General features: G+C 36.2%; 1 protein-coding gene across 11 annotated transcripts in view; it reads left to right on the top strand.

The window, feature by feature from the left end:
• LOC110830769 (uncharacterized) overlaps window positions 1-24,242 on the top strand; it is a 1,002,197-nt gene that overhangs the window by 596,493 nt on the left and 381,462 nt on the right. For 2 of the 11 annotated variants that reach the window (XM_087348622.1, XM_087348634.1), the window contains exon 1: window positions 15,194-15,378. The exons of 7 other annotated variants lie outside the window; for them this stretch is intronic. In XM_087348622.1, coding sequence (XP_087204748.1) covers window positions 15,286-15,378 — 93 coding nt within the window. In that variant the 5' untranslated portion in view covers window positions 15,194-15,285. Of the gene's footprint in view, window positions 1-15,192; window positions 15,379-20,629; window positions 23,939-24,242 lie in introns of those variants that run through there. 2 more of the 11 variants (XM_087348629.1, XM_087348628.1) reach the window with 2 other exon arrangements.

The raw sequence follows: 24,242 nt of genomic DNA, 5'->3' as shown, positions 1-24,242 counted from the left end.
ATTACAGTATTATTACTTAACTAAGAGATTATATTTACGTCATGTGAAGATTTACAGTTTGTTACCCCTCGCAACATATAGTTGGTGTGTTTGTCTGGATTAAGTCGGCGGGTCATGTAACAGATATAGGGAAGCAACAAATTTATAGTTTTATGGGTTGTAACTTTTTACGTGATGGCATTTAATATACTTTTATACGGGAGTCAAAGCTGGGCTAAAAATTGTTAATAAAATTCAAGTACCGACGCTAAATCTTCATTCTGTAAGTGTAAAAATATTTTATTATGAAATTATTAACGCGCTTGAACGGAAAGAATAATTCCAGACTCCAAAAAGAAAACACTACATGTTCAGCTTCAGACATATCCATTTATTCACCATTTTACGGGGTATTTACCTCTATCAACCTGATACAAACCTTGCCCCTGAGGTACATATTGCAGCAGCTATTTCTGAAATACATTTTGTTTTTAATACGTGTTACATGTATATATGGTTTATTATTATTATTATTGGCTGTTATTGGCCTTTTTGGCTGTTGTGAAGCACTTAAATAAATGAATTGAATTTTTCGGTTATGCTGTTACTTCCTATTAAGACACTTGACGTTGGTATAAAGGTCTGAAAATTTTGTAGGCCTGCATGTTAAGGTCATTATTTACTGCTTAGAAGCAAAAGGAAATAAACTAAAATTGGCTTAGCTACAAGTCCCAGGACAATTACTTGGACATAATCCATTTACTAAAGGAAGGAAGGAAGGAAGGAAGAAGTGGAAAAAGATATAAATGTTTATTTTCACAAACTTGTTTCAGGCGAAGTGAAGTGAAATATAACAAAAATTACTATCTCCGAAATACATTTTAAGTCATAAGTCTGAAGTAAGAAGACGAAAGATATTTTTAATTATACTCGCCTGTTTCACTAAAATATGAACTTAATAAATTTGTAACATAAACCAGATGGAGCCTTAAAATTGTGTTCACGTTCTGAACTGTGTGTAAGTGGGTGGAAAAATAGAACAATGCTATTTTAATAGCTGCTCCGCAAGAAATAAACAGACAGTTAAATTATCCAGAGAGGACCAAAACATATTTTTACACAAATATATCATAACAGTATTCACATTTGGAAAATATGGGCGAGGTAAAAGTTTGACGCAAATTGCCCTGGACTTTTGAGACTCTAAACTAAACAGAAAAGAAAATTTCATTGCCGGTGGAAGTTTGTGTAAATCCTAGCTTCAAACTACTCTTTTCTTTCCATTTTCACACTTTCGGAAATAGTATGAACTACTACCATATTCTCATACCTACGCTCCTTAGATCATAGATTGATTAGAGCTAATATTAGTTTGCAGAATAGAAAAATAATAGATACTTGCTTTTAACACTCTAGTGGACAATTGGGGTAAAGTATACCACTTCATTTAAAACTCTGTTGACATGGAGTAGAGTCGTTGTTAATCTGACGGTCGTTCAGATAATTTACAAATTTTCCGCTCTTTATGGAACCCCAAAATTTATTACCGAATTTACAATACACCGCACTACGATGAACTGGTCGTTAATATGAGCCAGATTAATCCAGTCTACACCCTCGTACCCTGTTTTCTAAACATACGTCGTAATATAAAGCTTAGTAACATTAAATTTCTTACATAAAGTAACCTACGCTGTGTTTATTTGCAACTTCGAACCAAACATTATACTTCCGCCGTGATACGTACTGTTAACTTATTCTTGTAAGATTTGAGGTTTTCACAGCGGTGAGTCTGAAGATTTCTGTCTTCTGGGTTGTTGCGCTGTGTAGTATGGTCGATGTTTCCTAACGTCATCAGGGCGATGAATATGCCAATAGGGTGTGTGGGGCTAGGTTTATAGGAGCGTTGTTAAACATCGACCAGACTACACAGCGCAACAACCCATAAGGCAGAAATCTTCTAACTTATTCTTCTTCCCTGGTTATTCCATTGATATCAGGAACTTGTTTATTACTTTAATAATTTCGAATGTTTGCTTTTCGAAGGGTTTAAACGTATCTGGATTTCAACAGATGAACTCCAGAACTTCATACTAGCGAGCTGTCTACTTTGGCTGCTGAAATTTATTAGGAGACGTGTTTATTTATCTTATGTTTTCATTTGTTAATGTGTGTTATAAGTTTTGCCAAGTGGTGTAATAAATTTGATGCTAGTCCTATTTTCTTCCTGTGGTATTGTAAAAAAAAAGTTTCTCTACAAAACAACAGATGTGAAAAGTATTTAGGTCACTTTGCACAAGGTTGGCAATTTGGTATGTGAGGTCACAAGCCAACATTTCATCCGTAGCTGTCCAATTATAAAACCCATCGCTACGCTGCCTTTACATCATCGACCTGTGCTATATGCATTAGCTTGTGTAATTAATGAGCCGTCTATATATATACACACACATTCGGCTTAAACGTAGTTTTATATTACACATGGAAAGTGAAGCCATGTTCATGGCGTATTTTTTTTAAAAAACCTGCGTCTGAACGATATGTTTTGAAGGTATGCAGAGTTAATTGTGGTAGAGCTCCATACCGTCTTGAATTTGTCAGCAGATGGAAGAGAGCTCTAAAATTTTTCCCTCCCCGGCGACAGAGCCCCGAATATTAAAAGGGTGCCAGATGACGTAGCTTAAATTACTGCCCGTCTTGGAATCGAACATAATTCGTCCGACCCGTACTCCTTCACTTGATGCCTGAAATTTCTTCGCTCGCTCTTCAACCTACTAGTATTATCTTTATGGTATCTTATCTATACCACCCATAGCATACGTACTAAGCATCAGTTGACCGAACCTAGAGCCAGATAAATCTAGTACACACCGTTCAACCATATTCCTTTAATATCCATCTTAATGTTATCCTCCATTCTACGCCTAAATCTTATACATGACCTCTTCCCTCCAGTCTTTCCAATAAAACGTTTGTGCAGATGTACTGTTTCCAGATGCGTGCTACATGCCTCCCAAATCTCATTCTGCTTGACTTGATCATCCTAATAATATTTGAGATTTGAGCTTCTCCCTACGCAGTTTTATCCAGCCTTCTGTCACTTCCGCCCTAAATTGAATTATTCTCCCCAGTACCCTATTCGCAAATCCGCTCAGTGTTTATTCTTTAATGTGTGATATTAATTTTCCACCCATACAAAGCAACGGGTAAAATTACAGTTTTGTGTATTTTAATCTTTAGGTTTTTAGGCAGTAGCCAACGCGGAAATACAAAATATTTTTATATTCAAGGTAGCAAACGTTTCCCGAATTTAATATGCCCTTAATTTGATCCAGAACGATGTTTTGGTTTGTTGTGGTTTCCTGAATGTCTGAACTTCGTACCTTCTGAAAGCGAAATCCGGGTCTGTAACTAAATACCTCCAAGATAATAAGGAATAAAGAGTTTAAAGGTGATCGGCTCTTAATTTGACGACGCTATTCTGGTTGAGGATTTTATTCACTGTCAAATGTAAATTAAAAAGAATATTTAACGTTTAATACAGAAAAATTCGGAAGGAGGTAGTCGTACCCGATTTGAAAGTACTATAACAGCATCTTTTAACACTAAAAAAACTCAAAAAATATCTGGGACACATTTAATCATAATTGGGCCAAGATTTTTCCGAATTCAAGAGTACAGCATTATGCTACAGAAACATACTCTGTGTCGCTATTTGTTTTCTCAGTGTGCTAACGTTGTTTATGTACCATAATCAGCTTAAATAATCCCATTGAGGTGTGTAATACACTTCCATGAAGACCAGTCACGAAATTGCAGGCGTTGTGGTCTGACGTAGAGAGTTATAAAAACCTGCATTATGGCTTTATGTTGCTTCGTATGAAGTTTGTTACTGGATCGAATTATCAGGTTTGTTCCATTTGTTCTGTTTCGTCTTGATTCTTTTCTGACCCATTTTTATTTTGACCGCTTTCTGTATAAACCCTGCGGGGTGTAATGAGTAGGAAGAGAAATGTAAACGTTCTCTTCTTACCGTCACGTGGTACACAGTCATTTATATAGTGTGTTCGAACAGATGCTACCATGATATAAACAGAGATATGGTTGTAGGGCTGCAGAAGACAACTAGATTTGTGAAAGTGGTACATCTAGAAATTAGACTCGGATTAGGTAAGGTCTTTTAAAATTTGGATCACGTTTCTCGCTATATCTTGTGATGTCTCGGTACGAAAAATGCATGAAAATGTAATCGAGGAACGTAAAATAATAGACCACTTAGTGGAAGGATAATATTAAAATTTGTCTTGAAGAAACGGTGTGAGAGGATGGGAAATTTAGTCATCTCGCTTAGGATGGATTCCACTAAAAATACTGTATGATGACAGTTATTAGCCTTAGGGTTCTATAAGTGGCTTGAAATTTCTTGACTTCTTAAAGACTCTACTGTTTGGGATTTGTTGTCTATATGCCGCACGCGTGGAGTTCAAATCCGTTACTTCCAAATAGATTATAACCTTAATTTTTATCAGTCATTGTTCTCTAACCCCTCGTAGCAAAAGAACACGGACAAGATGTCTGCGTATTGGATAGAAGGTGTTAGTATTTACTTCCTGTTTTGCCGATGTTGCCACACACGAAGTTCCGGATCTTGTTTAGTGTTGAGAAAATGACATAATGTAGTCACTATAAGTTTCTGTTTGACATCCCATTTTTATTTGTTTGTAACTGACATCACTCAACTAACTTTTGTATTGTTTCTTTGTTTTCGACTCTGTTTTTTATGATTTCTGGCAAACGGCAGCGCTATTGGCGCGGATTTGTGGAACTATAGAAGAGAAATGCACTGAGAGAGAAACAGTAGAACAGCTCTGTGGAAGAAATTAATGGTTATTGTGACCTAATTTATTAGCTGTAGAGGCTTGGCAGAAACTTTGGAGAACTCATGTGTTCTGTGGTTTCTGATACCAAACTTCTTTTTTATTCTTATACAGAACGTTCGAAACAGTGTGCAGAGTAAGATCAGAATTGTATATTTCTGATTTTTCTTCGTATGTTTTCCGAGAAATATATTTGTTCTCCAGTTTTCCGTAATGTGAGGTTTCCAAGACGCGAAAGAAGACGTTTAGGAAGTGTTGCTGCTCGTCTGTTGTATCAGTCTGTATTTTCTTAATAACTTCAAATTTCCTGGAACGTTGTTTACGAATATTAGTGGTAAAATAAGCTTACTGTCGAAAACTGAATACACATTTTCTCCACTTTGATCATGATGATCAGTTTTAATTAATTAACATCATGTTTAATGTCCATCATTGTTAACTAAAATCCATTTATACGACTTATTTTCGTGTTTATCCACATAAGCTAAAAATGATTAATGTTGCTTTGTTTCGTAAATGCAAATTGATGGTTTTAGGTAAGACCAAGAAAAATTCGTGCTACTGTGTAAAGCTCTCGTTAAAGCTGTTATATTTGAATGTAAGTTGAAATGGTTCGACATTTTTTTTTCCGCAAAACTCTCCAATATTAAATTTAATTAAAATCGCGTATTCCGTTATCGAATTAATTCATGCAAACGGTGGTCAACGCTTCACGTTGCACAAACACATCTTATTTATTCCCACCACGAGTAAGTTTAGAACCAATAGTGTAATGAGGTAATTGTAGGTTGCTATCTTCTGGGTTGTTGCGCCGTGTAGTCTGGTAGAAGTATACCGACGTTTCAGAAGTCCTTGATTGCCCTGATGATGGAGGCATCAAGGACCCCTGAAACTTCTGTGAACTTCTACCAGACTACACGGCGCAACAACCTAGAAGACGGCAATCTTCAGACTCACCGCCGTGAAAACCTCAAATCCTACAGAGGTAATTATAAGTTTAGTGACGCTTTATCAGCTGAATAGATTTTATAACCTTGAACGGAAGGATAGTTGTGAATGATGACTTGAATGTGGAAAATAAAGCAGTTGTCTCAGTCCTTGTAAGCAAGTTCTTTTAAGAATTTCCTTGAAGAAACCGATAAAGCACGAAAGTCTTCCAAGTGGGTAATTCCCTAGATTCAAACCCGGAATCACCAAAATGCAGAACCACTACGCATCGACGTTCGCTCGATGCGGGAATCGAATGGGATCAAAGTTAATGAGTGGTTTGTGGTCTGAGGCGCAATGGCCTGTTCCTGTTCCACTTCGTGACTGTGTCAGTTGTCGGTTGTTTGTGTAAGGTAACACACTGAACCAGAGAATGCTCGTCCCTTTGAAACGACAGCTCCCATCACACTTACAACTTAACTTGCACGGAATCGTGTTAACTCGGTTTGCAGTCTGGAGTTTCGGAGGTCGATTGATGTCACATGGCTCTTTCGATTACACAGAAAATGTCAGCGAAATTAAACAGAAACGAAATTTGCATTAAAACTGAAATGAGAAATGCTTCCTAATGGCGCTACAACGCTAACCGTGAATGAGATATAGTATTTGTTTTTATTTTCTGTGGACTGGGAAATGTTAAAAGTGCCTGGCATTTCTGAACGACAAATCTCGCTGCTAGCATCGAAGTGGTTAACGTAATTCATGAGTGTTTGCTCCTGTGTATGTTCAGATTATCATTTATAACAGTTCTGTATCTTTCCATGTTACGCTGCATAATTTTAATAGTTCATGGAACGCTGTAAATTCGCCAATTGTACAATCAACTGAAGTTCAAAAGGCCAACTTCAAGACATGTTTCAAGCTTTGTTCTTGCATGAATAGTGGGACTGCTGTCGAATTTGGCAGTCTGCAGTGTCCATGGTTTTGTTATACACCCACTCTCATATCTCTGGACGTTTCTGAAACTGCCATTTGACGAGTGAAACAAATGTTGTAGTTCTGAGTTTGAATAGCTATTAATATAATGGCTATTAAAATCTCTGATGTAGGACGTGCCCTTTTTTTACTGTTTCAAGCTTGACAAATCCTTGTATTACTTGTATCTTTTTATGAAGACTACTATTAGGAAGATAGGAAACTGTGTCTTGCTAGAGCACCACGGCATTGTAAGTAAGGTTCGACGTATTCTGTACTTCGACACTGCATATGGAGCTGGTCTGAACGTCTTTTTGATGAGATTTCTCTACACTTAGAGGCAACCAAACTATTTCTGTCCAGCGAGTAGCCGACACTTTGTGGATTGGCTCTTTAGCACTGCAACTTCCCATGGTCAGACCTCAGCTGGATTCCAACTGTCCTGACTGAGGTTTTCATGGTTTTATCAGTCCCACCAGGCAATTTCCAGGATATTGTCTTAAATTAGGGCTCTTCCTTCCACATTCCTTCCAATGGATCATTCAGTACTTAATCAGCAGTGTATAGTCAGAGCTACTGTAAGTGTCATTAAACAAACAACAAACACAGTATTGAGGATACGTGCTGTGTAGTAGGGAAAAACATGTTATAACACTGCAAGGAAATTCTCTGTCAATGTATGATGGAAAAATGTAAATAACACATTTTTATTTAAAAGTGTAACAAAGTAGAATATGCAAATTAAAATCATAAAATATGCGCAATTACGTAAAATACTGTTTTGTTTCTTTGTATGGAAGTACACGTACGTAGCAAGCCATGGGTGAGTAAATAGTCTTTTGTTTCAGTGCATTGTTTTAAAATTAAAATTGTACAGTGATGTATACAAATAAAATTATTTATCTTTGTTTAATTAAAGAATGCAATATATTTTAATGCAGTGCAATATAAAATGTGATCTTATATCGGGGTTATAATAATAACTGTGTGTCGCTTTGTATAGAAGTGCACGTGAAGTAGGTCGTGGCTGAATGATCATCGACTAATACGTACGTGCGTATTACGTAGTTTGATTATAATCCGAAAATTTACCAGAGAGTGTTATTGATATTATTTCCACAAGGAATTTATAACGGCATTACTAAAAATTCTGTAAATCTTTTTATGTTCCCTTACTCTTGACTAACCAGTAAAATTAATCAACTTACATTAACGATTTGTATTAAAGCCAGCAACGCCTCTGTTAAGTCTGAACCCTCCTTATTGATCGTGATTGGAAGTCTAATGCTCTGGTACATCTATGGATGGTCTGTTTGTGTGTCTGGCTGGAGAATCTTTGGCTGACATTGACAGACAGGTGGGCGCCAGTGTTTCGTCTCTTGTATAAATAGCTCTAAGAATAATACCACGTAATAGGGGCATGCGTCATAAGTGTTTTTATGTTCTCTATTAGAGGTAATGAGGAATGGAATTATGATCATAAGAACCGTGTCTGTAAGGTGTGTATCATAGAGGTAAGAAACATTGCCAATTTAGAATTGCATAACTCGTGTAGGAAGAGAGCGGATTGATGTTTACTGTATTACTTTTGTTTCATATCCTGCGCTCAAAGAGAAGAGACTACCATTAATTTCTAATAAAATTTAACCCTCTTAATAAAGTGTTATAACATCCATGTTATTATATATAACATTGAATAACATGCATTTTGCATTTAGCTGTGATCTTGACATGTACTATTTTGCTTGTTGCGTAACAATGTTGATTACGTCACCGATTTGTCTTTGTCGTACTCATTAATTTTAACGATGGTCGGTTGTAGACTTCGAACACGGTGTCTTTTGCTACGACAAATAGGCGGCCTGTATCCGCCCGTCTGCCCCAAATAAAGACCAAATGTCTCGTGCGGTTGTTATTTTCTGGCAAAGCAAAGATTTTAGGTGCGGTGAATTTTAATTTTATTCCTGTGAAGTTTGAAATAAGATTTTAATCCATGTCGAAGATGGAGGTGACATGTTCCTCCGAAACGTCAGTAAATCCTACAAGACTACACGGTGTCACGCTCCGTAATACAACGATAAACATTTTTACCATAGTGATTAATCTTTGGATTGTTTGAAAGGCGGGGAGATTTATTGACTAAAATTTACCAGACTACACAGCACTGCAGCCCACAAGACGACCATCTCCAGTGTTTTATATATTTTGTAGGACTCCTGTGACAAGGAGGTCTGTTCGTTGCAAGGTGCGTATGTAGGTACATTTGACGTTAGAAAACAGAAATGTGACACACATTCACACCCGAATGGAATTCGGCCTCGCATATCTGGTCTTACGGCGGTACGAATTCTTTGGAATCAGTTCATCGAAAATAAAATTCTTGAACACTTTGTGTATTCTTTGAAGAAGCTCGTTTGTGCCACTCGGTGATGCACCTGCGAGCGGAAAGTAGTTCCTGAAGTGAAGGGTCATGTCTTTGTGTGCCAACCTCTCGTTAAATATTTTATCAGATTTGTCTGTAGAAAACAACACACTGTCGCTTGAAGTTACGTGACAATGCCGCTGTCACTTTTTATGTAGATTACAATTTGTTAGGAGATTAGTTTCGTGTTTCTTTCTTTCGTTGCCTTTCGCATTAATGTTTAAAGCTGTCTACAAATTTCTGAGGAAAGTGTGGCATGTTTCCATTGATCATTGCGCTGTTTAACGTATTTCAGGGTCGTCAATTCCACATTCAGCGTTAGGAATGGTATGAAATGAAAAATTTTGCTTCTAACGACATCTGTATGACATCAATTTTTCCGTTTGTTTTCCCACTGGGACAAGTGAGATGTAATTTATTAACGTTTCTTGAAATGAAAGACGGAAGTGAAATCAATTTGTAACTTTTTCGTTCGGGCGAAAGTTTCAATTGTTAATTTTCATTATAATAATAATAATAATAATAATTCCGTTCTCTTGATTATACACAAGCGCCTTAATGTATGTTCCCATGTTGTCGTCTCGACATCAAAAGACTTTTACTTTGCGCGACTGCAGTGGTCTGAAGTATGTATTGGTACAGAATCGTCAATGCTGGTTTTATAAAGCATACAAATACTTCAAAGAAAAACAAAGGCAAACTATTTTGAACGTCTTTAGTTATATTAAAAGCAAAATACCTGTTTCAAGAATACTTTTTAATTGTATATTCCCATTTATTGATTTTCTTAAGGAAAGGGACAACTTGGAAGACCTGAGCATAGATTGGAAGATGGTGTAATATAGTATATATGGTATGGATTAAATAGCTCAGGATACGGACTACTGATGGGCTGTTGTGAATTTGATAATGAGCTTTCACGTTCTTGAAACAAATTTCTGGAACTAGTCGAAAGATTATTAGGTTCTGAAGGACTCTGCTTCTTGTAGTTACTTAAGCCTCGTCTCTTGAATGGTCCTTTCAGGTTTTACCAAGGCAGTTCGATATTTATTTCTCCTCTGTCCCATAAGATCTGCGTATCTGACGCTAATCCTCCTTGATTTAAGTGCCCAAATAATATTTGGTGAATTGTACAATTTATGGAGTTCCCCTTTATAATATTTTCATAAATAATAGCCTATGTCCTTCACGCTTGTAATTAAACGGTTTTATCCGTTTTGTGGTAACACTGTTAAAGAATTACTTTATCTTACGCCTAGCTAACAATTGTCGTGATCCCCCCCCCCCCCAAGTGTGTATAGTTCTTAGCGGTTTTTATTACCACGCGTCTGAGATCATTATCCTGTTGTGTGTTGAATGAGATGAGAAACTTATGACGAGTATGCAAGGATATGGCAGGAGACTGTTGTTGCTAGCTTCAACGTTCTGTCCCTGGAAAGACAAAGAAAATCACGGACACTTTAGAATAGCTCCTGGTGTCGAGTCTCACTGAGGATTATTTTTGTAGATCGGAATAATTCAGTTCTTTTATTTTAACGTGCTGTCTCAATAGTTTCAGGAGCCAAATAATAATGATAACTTTATCCTTCTGTTAGTCTTTTATGTCCATATATTCCCTCAAAAATGCATTCTCAAAAAAGACTGCTAAAAGCCCTCCACAACCAACACCATCAGCACTTTAAACCTTCGGAATCATCGCTAATGACGAGTATCTTTATTTATTCTACGTTCGGAACTTTAAAATGTTTGCGGGGTCGATGTTTTGAATCTAATAGACGTAGTTTATGTGACAGTACGTCCATTAGTCTCTTCAGCAGATTATCAGAATTATTTCTTTACCCCTATTGTGTTTTGATTTGAGGATTTCTTACGTTAGTAGATGATGCTGATATCTGATTATCTCACACTTCTACCAAGTCGTTGGCATACAGGAAATAATAAATTTTAAAAAAAGTGTAGTTAAAGCAGGGGTTCAAGGGCGTAATTTAAATAATTACACTCCGAGATGCAAGAGTTAGGTACTTAGGCTGGTGAATAGATGGCTTCAGGTGTGCTACCACGTTATTTAACTTCCTCTGCTAATCCAGTGCTGTAAATAGAAAGATTTTGATATTTTGTCTCTTATTTTGAGGTCGTGTCAAAGAGTTGTGGTTTTTGTACTACGATAACTGAAACTTCCTAGGTGATGCAGAATAATTTTTTAGAGGAGGTGGACAGAGATTGCTTGGTGTTTGCTTCTACTGCAAACTTTGAGATGCGTAAAACTTTTTATTTTCAAAGTAAACAGAAATTCGGTCCTGTGAAGTTTAGAGTTGTGTGTAACAGGAGGGAAAACAAGTTGTTGTGTTAACACTGATTCTCCGGTTTTATATGTAAGTCGGTGGAATCTCTTTATTGCTGTTTCAAACTGTGATTTTCCAACAATTTTTACATAGCGTTTTTCTCTTCTTTGTTACTGTCGTTAAGGACTTTGTCTCATTCACAGAGAAATAAAAATAAGAGTTAGTGGTATTTTTATTTCTTTTGGTACAAAAACCCTTTAGCTTCTATAATTATTTTCTGCTACATACGATACGGCAGTGAGGAATTTATGCACCATCACACACAAAGAGACAACAAATTTTTGTATACAAATTCTTAAGTTAGATCAAACTTGTTAGTTCTGTTATTGTTATTGTTATTTTATTTTTTATGACACCGTAGACTGTCAATGGATAATTCTAGTTTGTGTAACTGATAAAATTAATTCAATGAAGCATAGTCATTATTGATAACTGGTGGTCAGCTAGTCAAGAAATTTCCATCCTTTTGTTAAAGTAAAAAGCTTCGTTATTCTACTAACAAGAGCTGGCCACCGATTCTTAGTTCGCGTCATAATTCACATTCTCCCACCCTGTTTCCCTTATATCGATTTTAATATTATCCTCTCATCTACACTCTGTGCTTCCCAGTATATAAACAAGAAATTATTGTAGTAGTTTTGTAACAGAAGGCCAGAAGTAATAAATATAAATATTGAAATACTGAAAAACCTTAGAGTAGAGTAACTCCCGAATACAAGTCAGAAGCTGTTATCGTTTGAGCCAGCTAAATCCTTACGTATCATGATGAAGTTAACAAAAGGCTACTTTCCGAAAACGCTGAAACACAGATCTATATAAAGTAATTAACGTATTTTCACACATGTTGCATGGTTGTGGACCATATTGCAAGAGAAGATCATAAAGTGAAGATATGTGGAAACGAAATGCTAAGAGAGATGGAATAAATGTGAAGTGAAAATTGGCCGACATATTTATGAACTTTGTGACTTAAAATGTTGTATTAATATTATTAATTGTATTAACACCATATACAAAGAACATGATATGTACTTAGGACAGGAGGAAAAATAACTTCATGAAAATTCTTTTCGTGCATGTCGTTTGTGTCAACAGGATGAAGTTCGGAGGTCGGTATTAAGACAAATATATTGAGTTATTGAGGACTTAAAGGAATTGGCAGAGTGCAGAATCTAGTAGCGAGCGTATTGAAACTTGGGGTTTGAAACCCAGTTATAGTGGAATACTTTAATTTTTTATCCCTGACACACTGATGATATTTAGTGTCCACTATCTTAACTGAAAAATTAATTTTGATTGGGTGGTAGACTGAACCCCACATTTCAAGCATTGCTAGTGACGTTATAAAGATATTGACTACGTGGTCCAAATCTTCTTCTAATGCCCAATTTTTCCTCGCGAAATGTCTGTAAATTATTATTAATAATCGTGTCTTCTGTTGTATCAACTTAGGATCTGTAGCGTGGCATTCCTGACATGCTTATTCTCTTAATCTCATTTCCTGATTGTTTTTCTTATAAATAACGTAAGTAATTACATGAATCACTTGTTGACTCATAACAAAACGTTTGTGAGCAGCGCCAGTAACGTCCGAGTTGTTCGGAGTCAGTGACCTTTGCTTGGGTGGGGTGTTTGGCACGTGTCTGTTTGTTTGATGACGACGTCACGGGAATTGCTGTGAGGATTCCCCCCTGCTATGTAGACGTCTGTCTCGCTGGGGATTCCCTACTCAATGGCTTCCGCGAGCAGAAACGCGTGATTTCATGTAGCGAGCGATTTCGAACCTCGAGTTATAGCATGCGAAGAGATGGATAGACTGACGATTAATACGCTGCATGAATGTATTGTATTCGGGTTTTGCTCGTGTATGGAATACGAAGTAAGTGTCTTCATAATATTTCTGTTCGTTGATGGGGCATTGACATTTATGTATGGAGATCGAAAATGGACTGATAAAAGAATACAATTTCTTCCACTGGGCGGTCGGTACAGAAGAGAACTGAACTAATGGACTGTAGGTTATATTCGTGTAAGGAACGGTCTACATGTAAGGATGCTTATACAGTGAAATTCAGTAATGAGACGTATGTACTGACAGGCAGCATTTCATTATTGCACTTCAACTTATAACAACTTATAAGTTTAAATTTTTCTGAAAAAGCCGCTTTAAGTCTGTAGAAACACACATATTTTCAAGTGTCTCATTAGAAATATATAACGGGACAACAGTGTGTTTATAAATTCCTGACTGAGACTTCGCTTATAGAACCAGATAAAAATTATACTGGTAGACCTGGTTTAGGGAGTGCACCGTGCATGTTAGTCTGTTGGATTATATCCGACCTCGTTAGATTCAGTTGTCCTCGCCAAAAATTCTTTCACTAATATCTGCTGTTATATTTTCTTGTTCAATGTTTCAACAAATTCTTAGCAATTTCTTGTTCATCGTTCGTGACATGTCTTAGCGGTCTTCTCTTATGTTTACCTACCAACAGTGCTTTTTGAAGAGCATGTCTATACATTATGAAGTTTTATTTATTTCTCCATTATCTAGCAGATTGTCGCTTACTCGAAATGTTTCCTGGTTCTCTACTTAGGACTCTACTTGTTCTTCCATCAGGGACATAATATTACTAATAAAGCTTACAAAACAAAAGAACATGTGTATGAGGTATTTTCGTAAACCATGGTTGGGGGTAATTGTATAGAACTTTAACTGAATGCAATTGCGTGGAGTCTTTTGGTTAAATTTTGCAGCAAAGTCCAATTTAGACCACTTATTAAGCTTCTATGACCATAATGACAAAGTTTTTGAACATAGTACATTTCTCGTATTAAGGTCCCTCAACTTTAACTCATGGGTCTACTGACTGAAAAATCATGTTCGACCGTCCTCATGTTTTCTATGCATAGAGTATATAAAATGAACCGATAATCGGAATGTATGTGCGTCATATGAATTTCGGTTTTGCGGACCTACTCTGAAAGATGTCGAGCAAATTTATTTGTTGTTTATATCGGACATTACTTTACATGAAACTCAAATGCAGTTTTATCTTTATTCTCGTACATTTCTCAACGTACTGAAATTATATACGTGATAGAAATATAGACGTCAATAAGATGTAAAGCCCTCATTTGAAGCATTTGTGATCACAAATGGATAATGCTACACTGACCCACAAACTTGTGTGTTCAGGATCTGAAAAGACACTTCTCAGTTTCAAGTTCCCTGAAGATAGTTCTAGAATCAATTCGTACTTCGTAACTCATATTAAATAGAAACAAAATGACTCCTAAAACGTTGGAGAAGGCATGGTGTGATTTCTTTCGTCAAATTCCTATGTCTTGCCGTCAAACAAAATGGCAGGTTGTCAGTAAATGTTAATAATTTAGGGTCATTTGAAAGAAAATATGCAGTTAATGTTATGTGACAAAATTCTTCGTAATCTGTATGCATTGAACTCTGTTAAGGGTTGCTTCCGGCATGTTCAAAATATATCGTCATGTTGAACAATACCAAAATATGTTTCCCAGTGACATCTCGGTTACAAGCAACACTATATAAAGATCTTTGAATCTGCTGAGCGCAGACAATAGTTGTTGGATAGACACTTTCATTCCATTAGGTCTACCTTAGCGTTGTACAAAAAGAGAAACGAAATAGGAAGAAGATCTACTCACGTCAAAGTGAATAATCGAGTTTGACCGAAAAGAATTCGCAAGTGTCACACTGAATTGTCCCAGAAATAACCTGTCGGGCATGAAAACAACAACGAACCAGTCGCCGCTCCAGACACGTTTTTGCGTCGTCCGTTGTACGATAATTACCTACCTAGCTGCGTTTGTATGGAATGTAAGTACGGAATTTATTTTTGAAAGCGTCCTATGTTGCAACAATAACAGTGTACAGTTCCTTCACTTTCAGAGCTATATTTGGTTTGCCTGATCCATCTTGGCCACATCTGTGGTTATTCCGGGTCATCTTGAAAGTGGAAAGTTTCTTTAGAGTTTGGAGATGGGGTGTGTGCTATATCAGACCGAAAGCATATATTTGGCACCTTCTGTTTTTTATTCAAATTATTTTTGATTTGATATGCTGAAGATGAAGCTAATGATATTGATCGAACGTAATGATTTCGACTTAATTGAAGCACTAAATAAATATTTTATTGTCACATCAGATATTATGTCACTTCTAGGAAAAATAAAAGCCTGTATTAATTGACATTTTAATTCTTGCTGTTAAAATATTGTTTGTGATTAATCGGTCTACTTTTTGACGTAAATACGTTTATAAGGAAGGGTCATTCCGCAAAAAAGTGTAACGAAAAAGGAAAACGAAAAAGTGTATCAAGTGTACCTAGGGAACGTGGTGTTTACTCGGAATTGTTGTTACCTAAGAAACGTCATCTGTTTACTCGGCATTGTTGTTACCTAGGAAACGTAATCTGCTTTACTTTACATTACATTACATTCAGCTACCACAGACCCATCTTAAGCGTAACTAATTCAAGTTGATTAAGCAAAGTCTTAATCAAACTTTACTCAATTGTAAAGCATGTATAAAGGAAATATTTAGAATAAAGCCAATATATAAACTTCCTTTCCGTATAGACGTATTTACGTCAAATTCTCCGGAACCGTGGTTCCACTGTCACTTTTTCTTCACCGACCACATGTGTCGTAAATATAACTGAATCTCCTCTTATTTTCAGTATGTCGTTTGGCTTTTTATATTTTCGTCACATGTGGTTAGCAACCTACCGGCCTCAGACTAGGTTGTTTTCTGGAGTAGGCTTGCATTATGATAGTACTTCATGCAGAAATGCTTGCGTTCATATGTCTGTGTTTAGAATTTCACTACGAATTCGTATTATGAAATTTTATTAATCAGTCTTTTGCTAGTCCGATTTTAATGACAGTTAAATTCTAAAACTATTTTATCGAATTTCTTTATGTGCTGCGGTACTATTTTGCTCAATTTTTGTGTGTTTCTTTGTGGATGCTATAAGCAGCTGTAGGTTAATGGACGGACGTTTGAGAGAAGTGGACATTTTATTCTTCAAGGCACTTCATTGTCATTATTCTGGAAAAGAATGATGAAACCCATTAAAATTTGAGTAAGACTGATTGGTACCTATGCGGAGATTCGACCGGGACTTTTCCACATAAACTGAAATACTTCTATCACTTTTCTTCTGTAGTGGGTAGTATATTGGTTCTTAACGCAGTAGTTACTAAAATATTCAGCGTGTAATATATCAACTGAGTGACTAATTAACTCATTCCAAGTAGCAAAATCCTTCGTACGAAGCTATTAGTCGCGCATGAAGTTAAATTCGTTGTATTGTATGCAATACTAGGATGCATTATCGTATTCACAAGAGCCAGGCACAATTCTGGGACCTTACGTTATGGGACACTGCTTTTGATACCACCTCATAATTTCGCGCTCCCCCAGTGCTGGTATATCCCATAGTTGGAAATAATAATCAATAAGCCTGATGGCGTATAGGAATATGACGTTTATACCACGTTCCAGTTGGTTCAGAATTATTAAAGTGGGCGACAGATTCTTGGAAATTATGATATCGTAAACCTATATTTCCTCATTAGATGTGGAACATGGGCTAAAAATCAGCCATGTGATCAGGAACCTTTGCGAGTTCTTCAGAAACACATTTATGCACACATTAGAGAGAGAGAAAGGCATTCACGCATGTAATCAGTATTTGTACATTAAATTGCTTTTCAGATTGTATGAAGTCAGTTTTATAATATCTGCTCTACTTAGACTCAGTAAGACCTTAGTGTTGGTTGAGTACACTTTAGAGACTCAATTCCAATTAACCATTGCAAAAGACTTCTTGTTCTCCCAAACAATATTTCAAAAAAGCTAATAGGCCCTATTACATGGAACTACCACGCTTTCCGTGTGTTTCCCATGATTTTCGATGATTTTATTGTGATCACCAGACGAAACGCAGTTCTTCATCTGCCTAAAAGGACATGATTAAAAACCCGTTTGATTCCAGCCAAACGTGTATCAGCTGTACCAATATTTTTTTCTTCGCTCTTTCAAAATAGATTTTAAAAGTCTTTCGTCTGACATTCTGTCTAGACGTACACATTTCGTCTGTAGTAAATATATGTATTCTTATGTAACTTCTCTAACATGAACATTATTCATTCTGTTGAAGCGAGTACATCCATGTCACCTGAATTAGACACACTGTATCAGTACATTAGGCAATTTTGTGTGAGAGCCAAGCTGAAACTCATAAGGTCTTCTGGATTCTTATGCCATGCAATCTAGTACGAGAAGTTTACCGACGTTTTGGAGGTGTGTTCTGCCTCCATCATTAGGGCAATGAATAGCCTTCATCACTCTGATATTCAATGCGGTAAGCACTTCTGAAACGTCGGTAAACGTCTACAAAGTTACACGGCGCAACAACCAAGACGACAGCCATCTTCATAATCGCCGTTCTGAGACCCTAAAGTTTCACTTAACTGCAACACAGTCAGGAGCCAAGATGTTTATAATATTTGTGTATACCTGATAAAAAAAAGAAATAATTAGCGTGGATTGCAGGACGCAGTATTAGTACGCTCTGTTGGCATGCCTGTTTCGAATTTAAGAGCCAAGTGTCACACGGAAATGCTGTGGCAACGATTGTAGAAATAAAGACACAGGGTATTGAGGCATAGATTGGGGATAAAACAATTTCTGCTCTGAATCAGCATGCCGGAAGTGCAATTTTATTTTTTAAAGTTTTTTATCTTTTATGAGGTATGCCTCCGCACGACGTAGCTCATCTGTTATGCTCTTTTAGCATGTAATGACATTGGTGACAGTGAATGACGAATTGAGACATTGGGGAAGAAATAGAATGATCCACCCAGCACCTTTGCTACCCACATGGGTCATATAGTTTATTCTTCTCTCTCTCTCTCTCTCTCTCTCTCTCTCTCTCTCTCTCTCTCTCTCCCCCCTCTTCAGAGCGTGAGAGGTAGTGAACCAATGAAAATTAAATAATTCGTTTCAGGCACGAAATGAAATTTTGAACGTACGTTGGGATAAGCACGTGATGTAATATTACTGGGATATTTTGGTGTTATATTGGAAGAATATTACGCTTTTCTGTAGACTTTTTGCTTCAGAGATATTACCGTGCTACAGCCCGTAGGGGTTTAAGATGAATCCTTGTTAGATAAGCATTATGGACGGAATTGCCATTCTAATCGTGGTTCTTTTGTAACAGTAATTTTCTTTACTTTCAATTTCTTTGTTCTTTCGAGGCTCAAAGTTAAATAACATTAAATTCAACTGCGTCGTTTCGTTCGAATTTATGCTTTGGATATTGGTGAAATATTAAGGGGAGATCAGAAAGTCTTCCAGTACTTGAAATATTGTTTTTGCCTTATTAGTACTGTCCTTAGGATGTGAGCCTAGGGTCTAGAATAATGAATATTGATTGTTTCATGCAGAAATAGCTGTTCGTTTAAAAATTTCGAAGCCATTATTTCTGGAACTAATAACGTTAGACTTCTCAGGTTATATATTTTCATGGATTTAATGGAATTTTGAACCGGCGAGGAGAGCAATTTGTGTTAACACTTATGTGCACTATCAGGTCATTTATTATCTCTTAAATCAATTTCTTTATTTATTGTATAAAATGACTCAGATATAAGTAATGTATATCTCGTTAATGTCTCTATAATGTATTTTCACTGTGATGAATGTTAATTGGATAAAAGTTAAGTTTATTTAGACTTTGAAGAAAAGCTAAAGTCGTTATCCTTAATCACAGTTAATTAATCAAACTTCCTTTTGATCTATATACGATAAACATTATTAGACCTAGATACCCTAATTGTACTTCTGACCCGATAGGAATTGTATATTCATATTTCATGGTATTTGTTAGATTCTACCGCTGAACTTGGGCGTACGTGATATTTAAGCCTGAATACAGGGGCAGCATGTTTATTCTAAACCAGCGTATCTCAACCTATGGTACGCGTACCACTGGTGGTACACGAGCCAATGTTGAGTGGTACGCGAACTAATTAAGAAAATCAAAATATGATATTAACATTAACAAGTTTTCCCTGAACGCATTTGGTTGGTGGTACATTTAGTTTGTTAAATTATAATTAGTGTTACGCCAGCGAAAAATGGTGAGAACCCTTGTTCTAAGCGATTGTATCTGCTTACAAGTCCACAAGACATATTTTGCGCCCCGAGGACCTCATATCTCAAATACGTTTCTGTTTCTCCTGCCGGGAATTCGTATAAAACGGAAAATATTTCAATAAAGTCTGAGCCTGTATTTTATTTTATATGCGTTTCTAAGGTTGTGATCCGTTTGCAAGAAGAAACCCTAATGCGAATCTTTCCACACCACACAACTTCTGCTTGACTATAGACATAAAACTCCTGAAGATATTAATTTTCAATTATATTCGTTACACTTTATATGACTACTTTATTTAATAAACTAGTCTTATTACGTATTACGTTAGATATAAGTGGACTTGTTAGCATTCCTGCTTCATATTTTTAAAATACTGGTTGAAATTTCGACCTGGAGGGACCGTCTACCCTGACTGACATGTTGCATGGTTTTTCCTAAGTCCGTTCTGGTTAATGTCTGGATATCACCTTAAATTAGGCCACCATTGCTTTCTGCCGTATATTTTCCTATTCACTATCCAGTAATACCATTATTCTTCGCTGTACTGACTGAAGTACTAACAGCATCGTTAAAAATAAGAATGAACTGAACTTATATTCGTATTTGTTTGAAATAGCGTATGATATTTATTTGTATCAGAAACTTAAAATCGTATTTTGTTTTTGTAAAGATGCTGACTGCACGCCCTCTGTGTATTTCTGTGCTACATGAAACACTGATGCCTCAGCCTACATGCACTCAACACTGTATAACTTTCGAGTGAGAGACCAACGCTTGCTTCGGAAGAAATATCCTCCTGGCACTCGCATCCGATGCGGTTCCCCGTGTTAACGTTAGGCGTCGCTACCCGCTTTTTGCAGGTGGGCGTCCAGTGGCACCGTCATGACATACAGCTCAGCTCAGAGTCGTACTGCTTCTAGTTGGTCCGCAGTTCTAAGATGTGTGCGTATGTGGCTTACATGTGATGTTCCGGCCGTCCGTTTACTGGCTGAATGTGTTTTGTATGTGTATTGTACGAACAAGGACTAACAATGTTTGCGTGTTCTTAAAATGTTCTTTCTTCACTTCGATATAATGGGAAAGATGTGCTTTGTGACGCTATGGACTACAACATTATTCGTTAAGGAATATAACTGTAAATTCAGTATGTTTTCTTGTTCATTATGAGGTTTGTTGTGTTAAAGATGGTACTGAGTCCCTGTTTTTCAGGGTCGAAGTGTTAGTGCTTTGCTCTCATCGTGTGTTAGGTTAACCTCAATTAGGCTATAGCATGGAACCATCATCTGTCTGCTCTTCTAACCTGCAACTCGCCTGCCTAGTATCCATTCTTCGTTTCATATCAGAACATACCAGTCTATGTTAACACTTTTATTAATTATCCATGCGTCTTTCCCAAGTTGTATTGACTCAGAACTTTCTTCTAGTCTTTATTGTATTCTCTAAAATGTTGTGACAGTAGAAACTGCTAAAAGACCTTGATAGAAGTTGCTGGTCAACTTCATAAACAGTCGTTTTGGTTTTGCATTCTTTCATTTATGATTAAGTAAACATTTAAAGCGCGTAAAATGATTTATAATGTGTAAAAATAACGTGGAACCGAGTTCTTTTGCCAGAAAATAAAAGTGGGTTTAGAGGGAGTTGCTGGTCAACAACCTTTATACAAACTCCATCTTTCTTAATAAAAATTACACATGAAATAGGTGCAGTGGAATCTAAATATGTAACTGGCATAAAGGTGTGTGTGCAGAAATATCGTGACGAAGCTGGCCACCAAGTGTGTGTAAAAGGTGATTTAATTGATTAAAGGGATAAATAAATAGAAAATTCAACTCTATAAGAATTTATACAAAACATTCGGAAACTTTAAATAGTGTGAAACAATACATTAAGAAATTCCGTGTATTGAATTTGCGGATCGACAACTCTTCTATTCGTATCTTTGGTGAAGAAATTGATTAAGGAGTCTAATCATTGCTTTAGTAGTCACATTGACTTAAAGTGAATAATCAGTGCATTTGCAAGATGCTACATATAGAAGTAACTGAAGTTGACTTTACCACAATGTATCATTTGATTTGTGTTCCACAGAAAGAGATCAAGTGGCAAGTGAGTTGCTAAAACTGAAAATAGAACAATCGCAAGCTAGTTACTTTTATATAGATTAGCTTCTGTTTGACAAACCTCAAGTAACTAAAATGTGAATTATGTACGTAATTCATTTGAAGGAAGTTGCAGGCCAATTACTTTGATGTAGTTACTTATTTTTGGACACATCCAAGAACGTGTTTGTTAATTACCGACATATTGAAAGAAATTGCAGGTCGATTTCTTTAAATAGTTTACATATTATTGGATGAATTCCAAGAACGTGTGTGTAAACTGTGGACATACTGGAATTGAAAAACAAATTGCCGGTCAATTACTTTCATTCCAATACGTATTGTTGGACAAAAATCCAATAACGATAGTTTAGATTATCCAGATATTGGATTTGAACGAAATTGCTGGTCAATTTCTTTTATTACTTGTTCTTTGACACATTCAAGACATATTGGCATTGAAAGAAATTGCAGGTCAATTACTTTTAAATAGTTAACTTACTGTTCAAAAGAGATACAGAAACGTGTGTGTAAATTATCAACATATTTGAGTTTAAAGAAATTGCTGGTCAGTTTTGTTGTTACTAATTGTTGGACGTGAATTTAAAAAATTGGAGCTTAAAGTGATGGATTGCAATTATCGATAGACCTCTGTGTGAAAACATGTACAAGCCAATGAAGTTTGTTACTTCTTGTTGGACTTACGGAAAATGTTAACATTGCAGCTTGTTACTGAAAGAAAATAACTGATTCTAAAATAAGTTGCGTGCTGACTATCTATTTTTGGCGAGACTTCTTTTATCACATAATTCTGGGATTTAATAACCGAATAAAGTGGCGAATCACTTGAGATAAACTTAATATCACATGACATCGAGTGCTTTGCATCCGAAATTACGGTTGGACGGGCCCACGAATGTTGCAGGTCAATGATTCTTTGCAATAAAGCGTAGCTTTTATTTTCTTTATACGAAATGTTGTGATGTTTATTCTGTTTTAAACAAATAAGAGGTCTAAAATAAACGTTTATGCAACCGATAGATCACCAGCTCTTTTGTATTTAAAACAGCTGCAGGTCAGCTGACTTTATATTGAGTTCACATTTCACATCGCCTTGATTTCAAGAAACAAAATATTTTATGATGTGGTATCATATACTCATGACATTATGTTTAATATAATACGTTGCAGGACAACGTGGTTTGTATTAAACTGTATTTTTTGTTTTGTGTTCTTTTAGTTATATAAGTAACTGTACGTGTTCCAAGTGAAGCCATAACTCCCCATGACGATGTGACAAAATGTCGTCATTTGACGGAATAGAATTTAGGATAGGAAAGACAATACAGAAAGTTTGTACTTGACTGAAACTATAATTTGCCTTGTATTAAATTAATCCTGCTACTCTAAACATAAATCGAATATGTGGCCCGTATACTTTTGTATAAAGCTACTAACTTTAGGAAATTTAATCTTTGTTCCTGTTGACTTTATACAAGACAGGAAGAAGTGAGTTTGCATATGGTGTTAATCAAAACAAGTGAACGTGTTATTGAGTCATACACCAACTGACTTAGTTTAACGGAAATAGGAATGCAAATTGTGTTTGTTTATTTAAATCCCTATGAGATTTATTGTTGTAGATCCTATTTTCAAGGAAACTTTATATTTTAAAGTAATGACTCTCAAAGTGCTTAACAATCAATGCAAACAGATGTATTAATTTTGCAGTAACATTTTATGAAGTAACAATATGTGTTAACAGTAATGAACACTGCGTCTCGACGAACAGTTTTGATATCAAGACTATTAATGATTGTGTAGTATTTGTTTTTGTCAGGTGTGAAAGACTATAAATGCGTTGAGGTAATGAACAGATACTAATTAGTCGTGTTGAAGTTACCATCGTACCATAGAAATCATATCAGGTTCAGAGGCGAGTGGAATCTGTGATAGTGAAGTTGTGCCACCGACTTGACGTGTGTTGAAGGGCCGGAATACGCATGGAATATTCATCTCATAAATCCTGGCTGTCACATTGCGGATTTATATCCTTTCTTGATATCTGACTACACGCCACAGCAATAACAGCGCAATGCTCAGCTGGTTTGTAAGTATTACTTAACACATATTTTTTTGCAAATAACACTTATCAGTAGCTTCTTTTTAATTACTTAATGTGTTTTCAAATTTTCTGTCGTAAAATGAATCTTGTGAAGTACTTTTAAATGATCTCTCCAGGACTATTTTTTTCTCTCGCGTTGGAGATTTGTTTATTGCGACAGATTTGCCTGAAACCTTCAGAGAAATATAACATTGATGTTAAGGTTTGTAGCATGATTGTAAGATTCATTGCCACAACAAATTATCAATATTTAGGATCTTTCGTTTAATTATAATCTTTTATTAACACT

The sequence above is a fragment of the Zootermopsis nevadensis genome, unplaced genomic scaffold, assembly GCF_977971745.1.
Source record: "Zootermopsis nevadensis isolate Lab colony 2312 unplaced genomic scaffold, Znev_1.0 Znev_ptg000013l, whole genome shotgun sequence".
NCBI classification, from domain to species: Eukaryota; Metazoa; Arthropoda; class Insecta; order Blattodea; family Termopsidae; genus Zootermopsis; species Zootermopsis nevadensis.
This window is presented reverse-complemented; position numbering and strand designations above follow the sequence as displayed.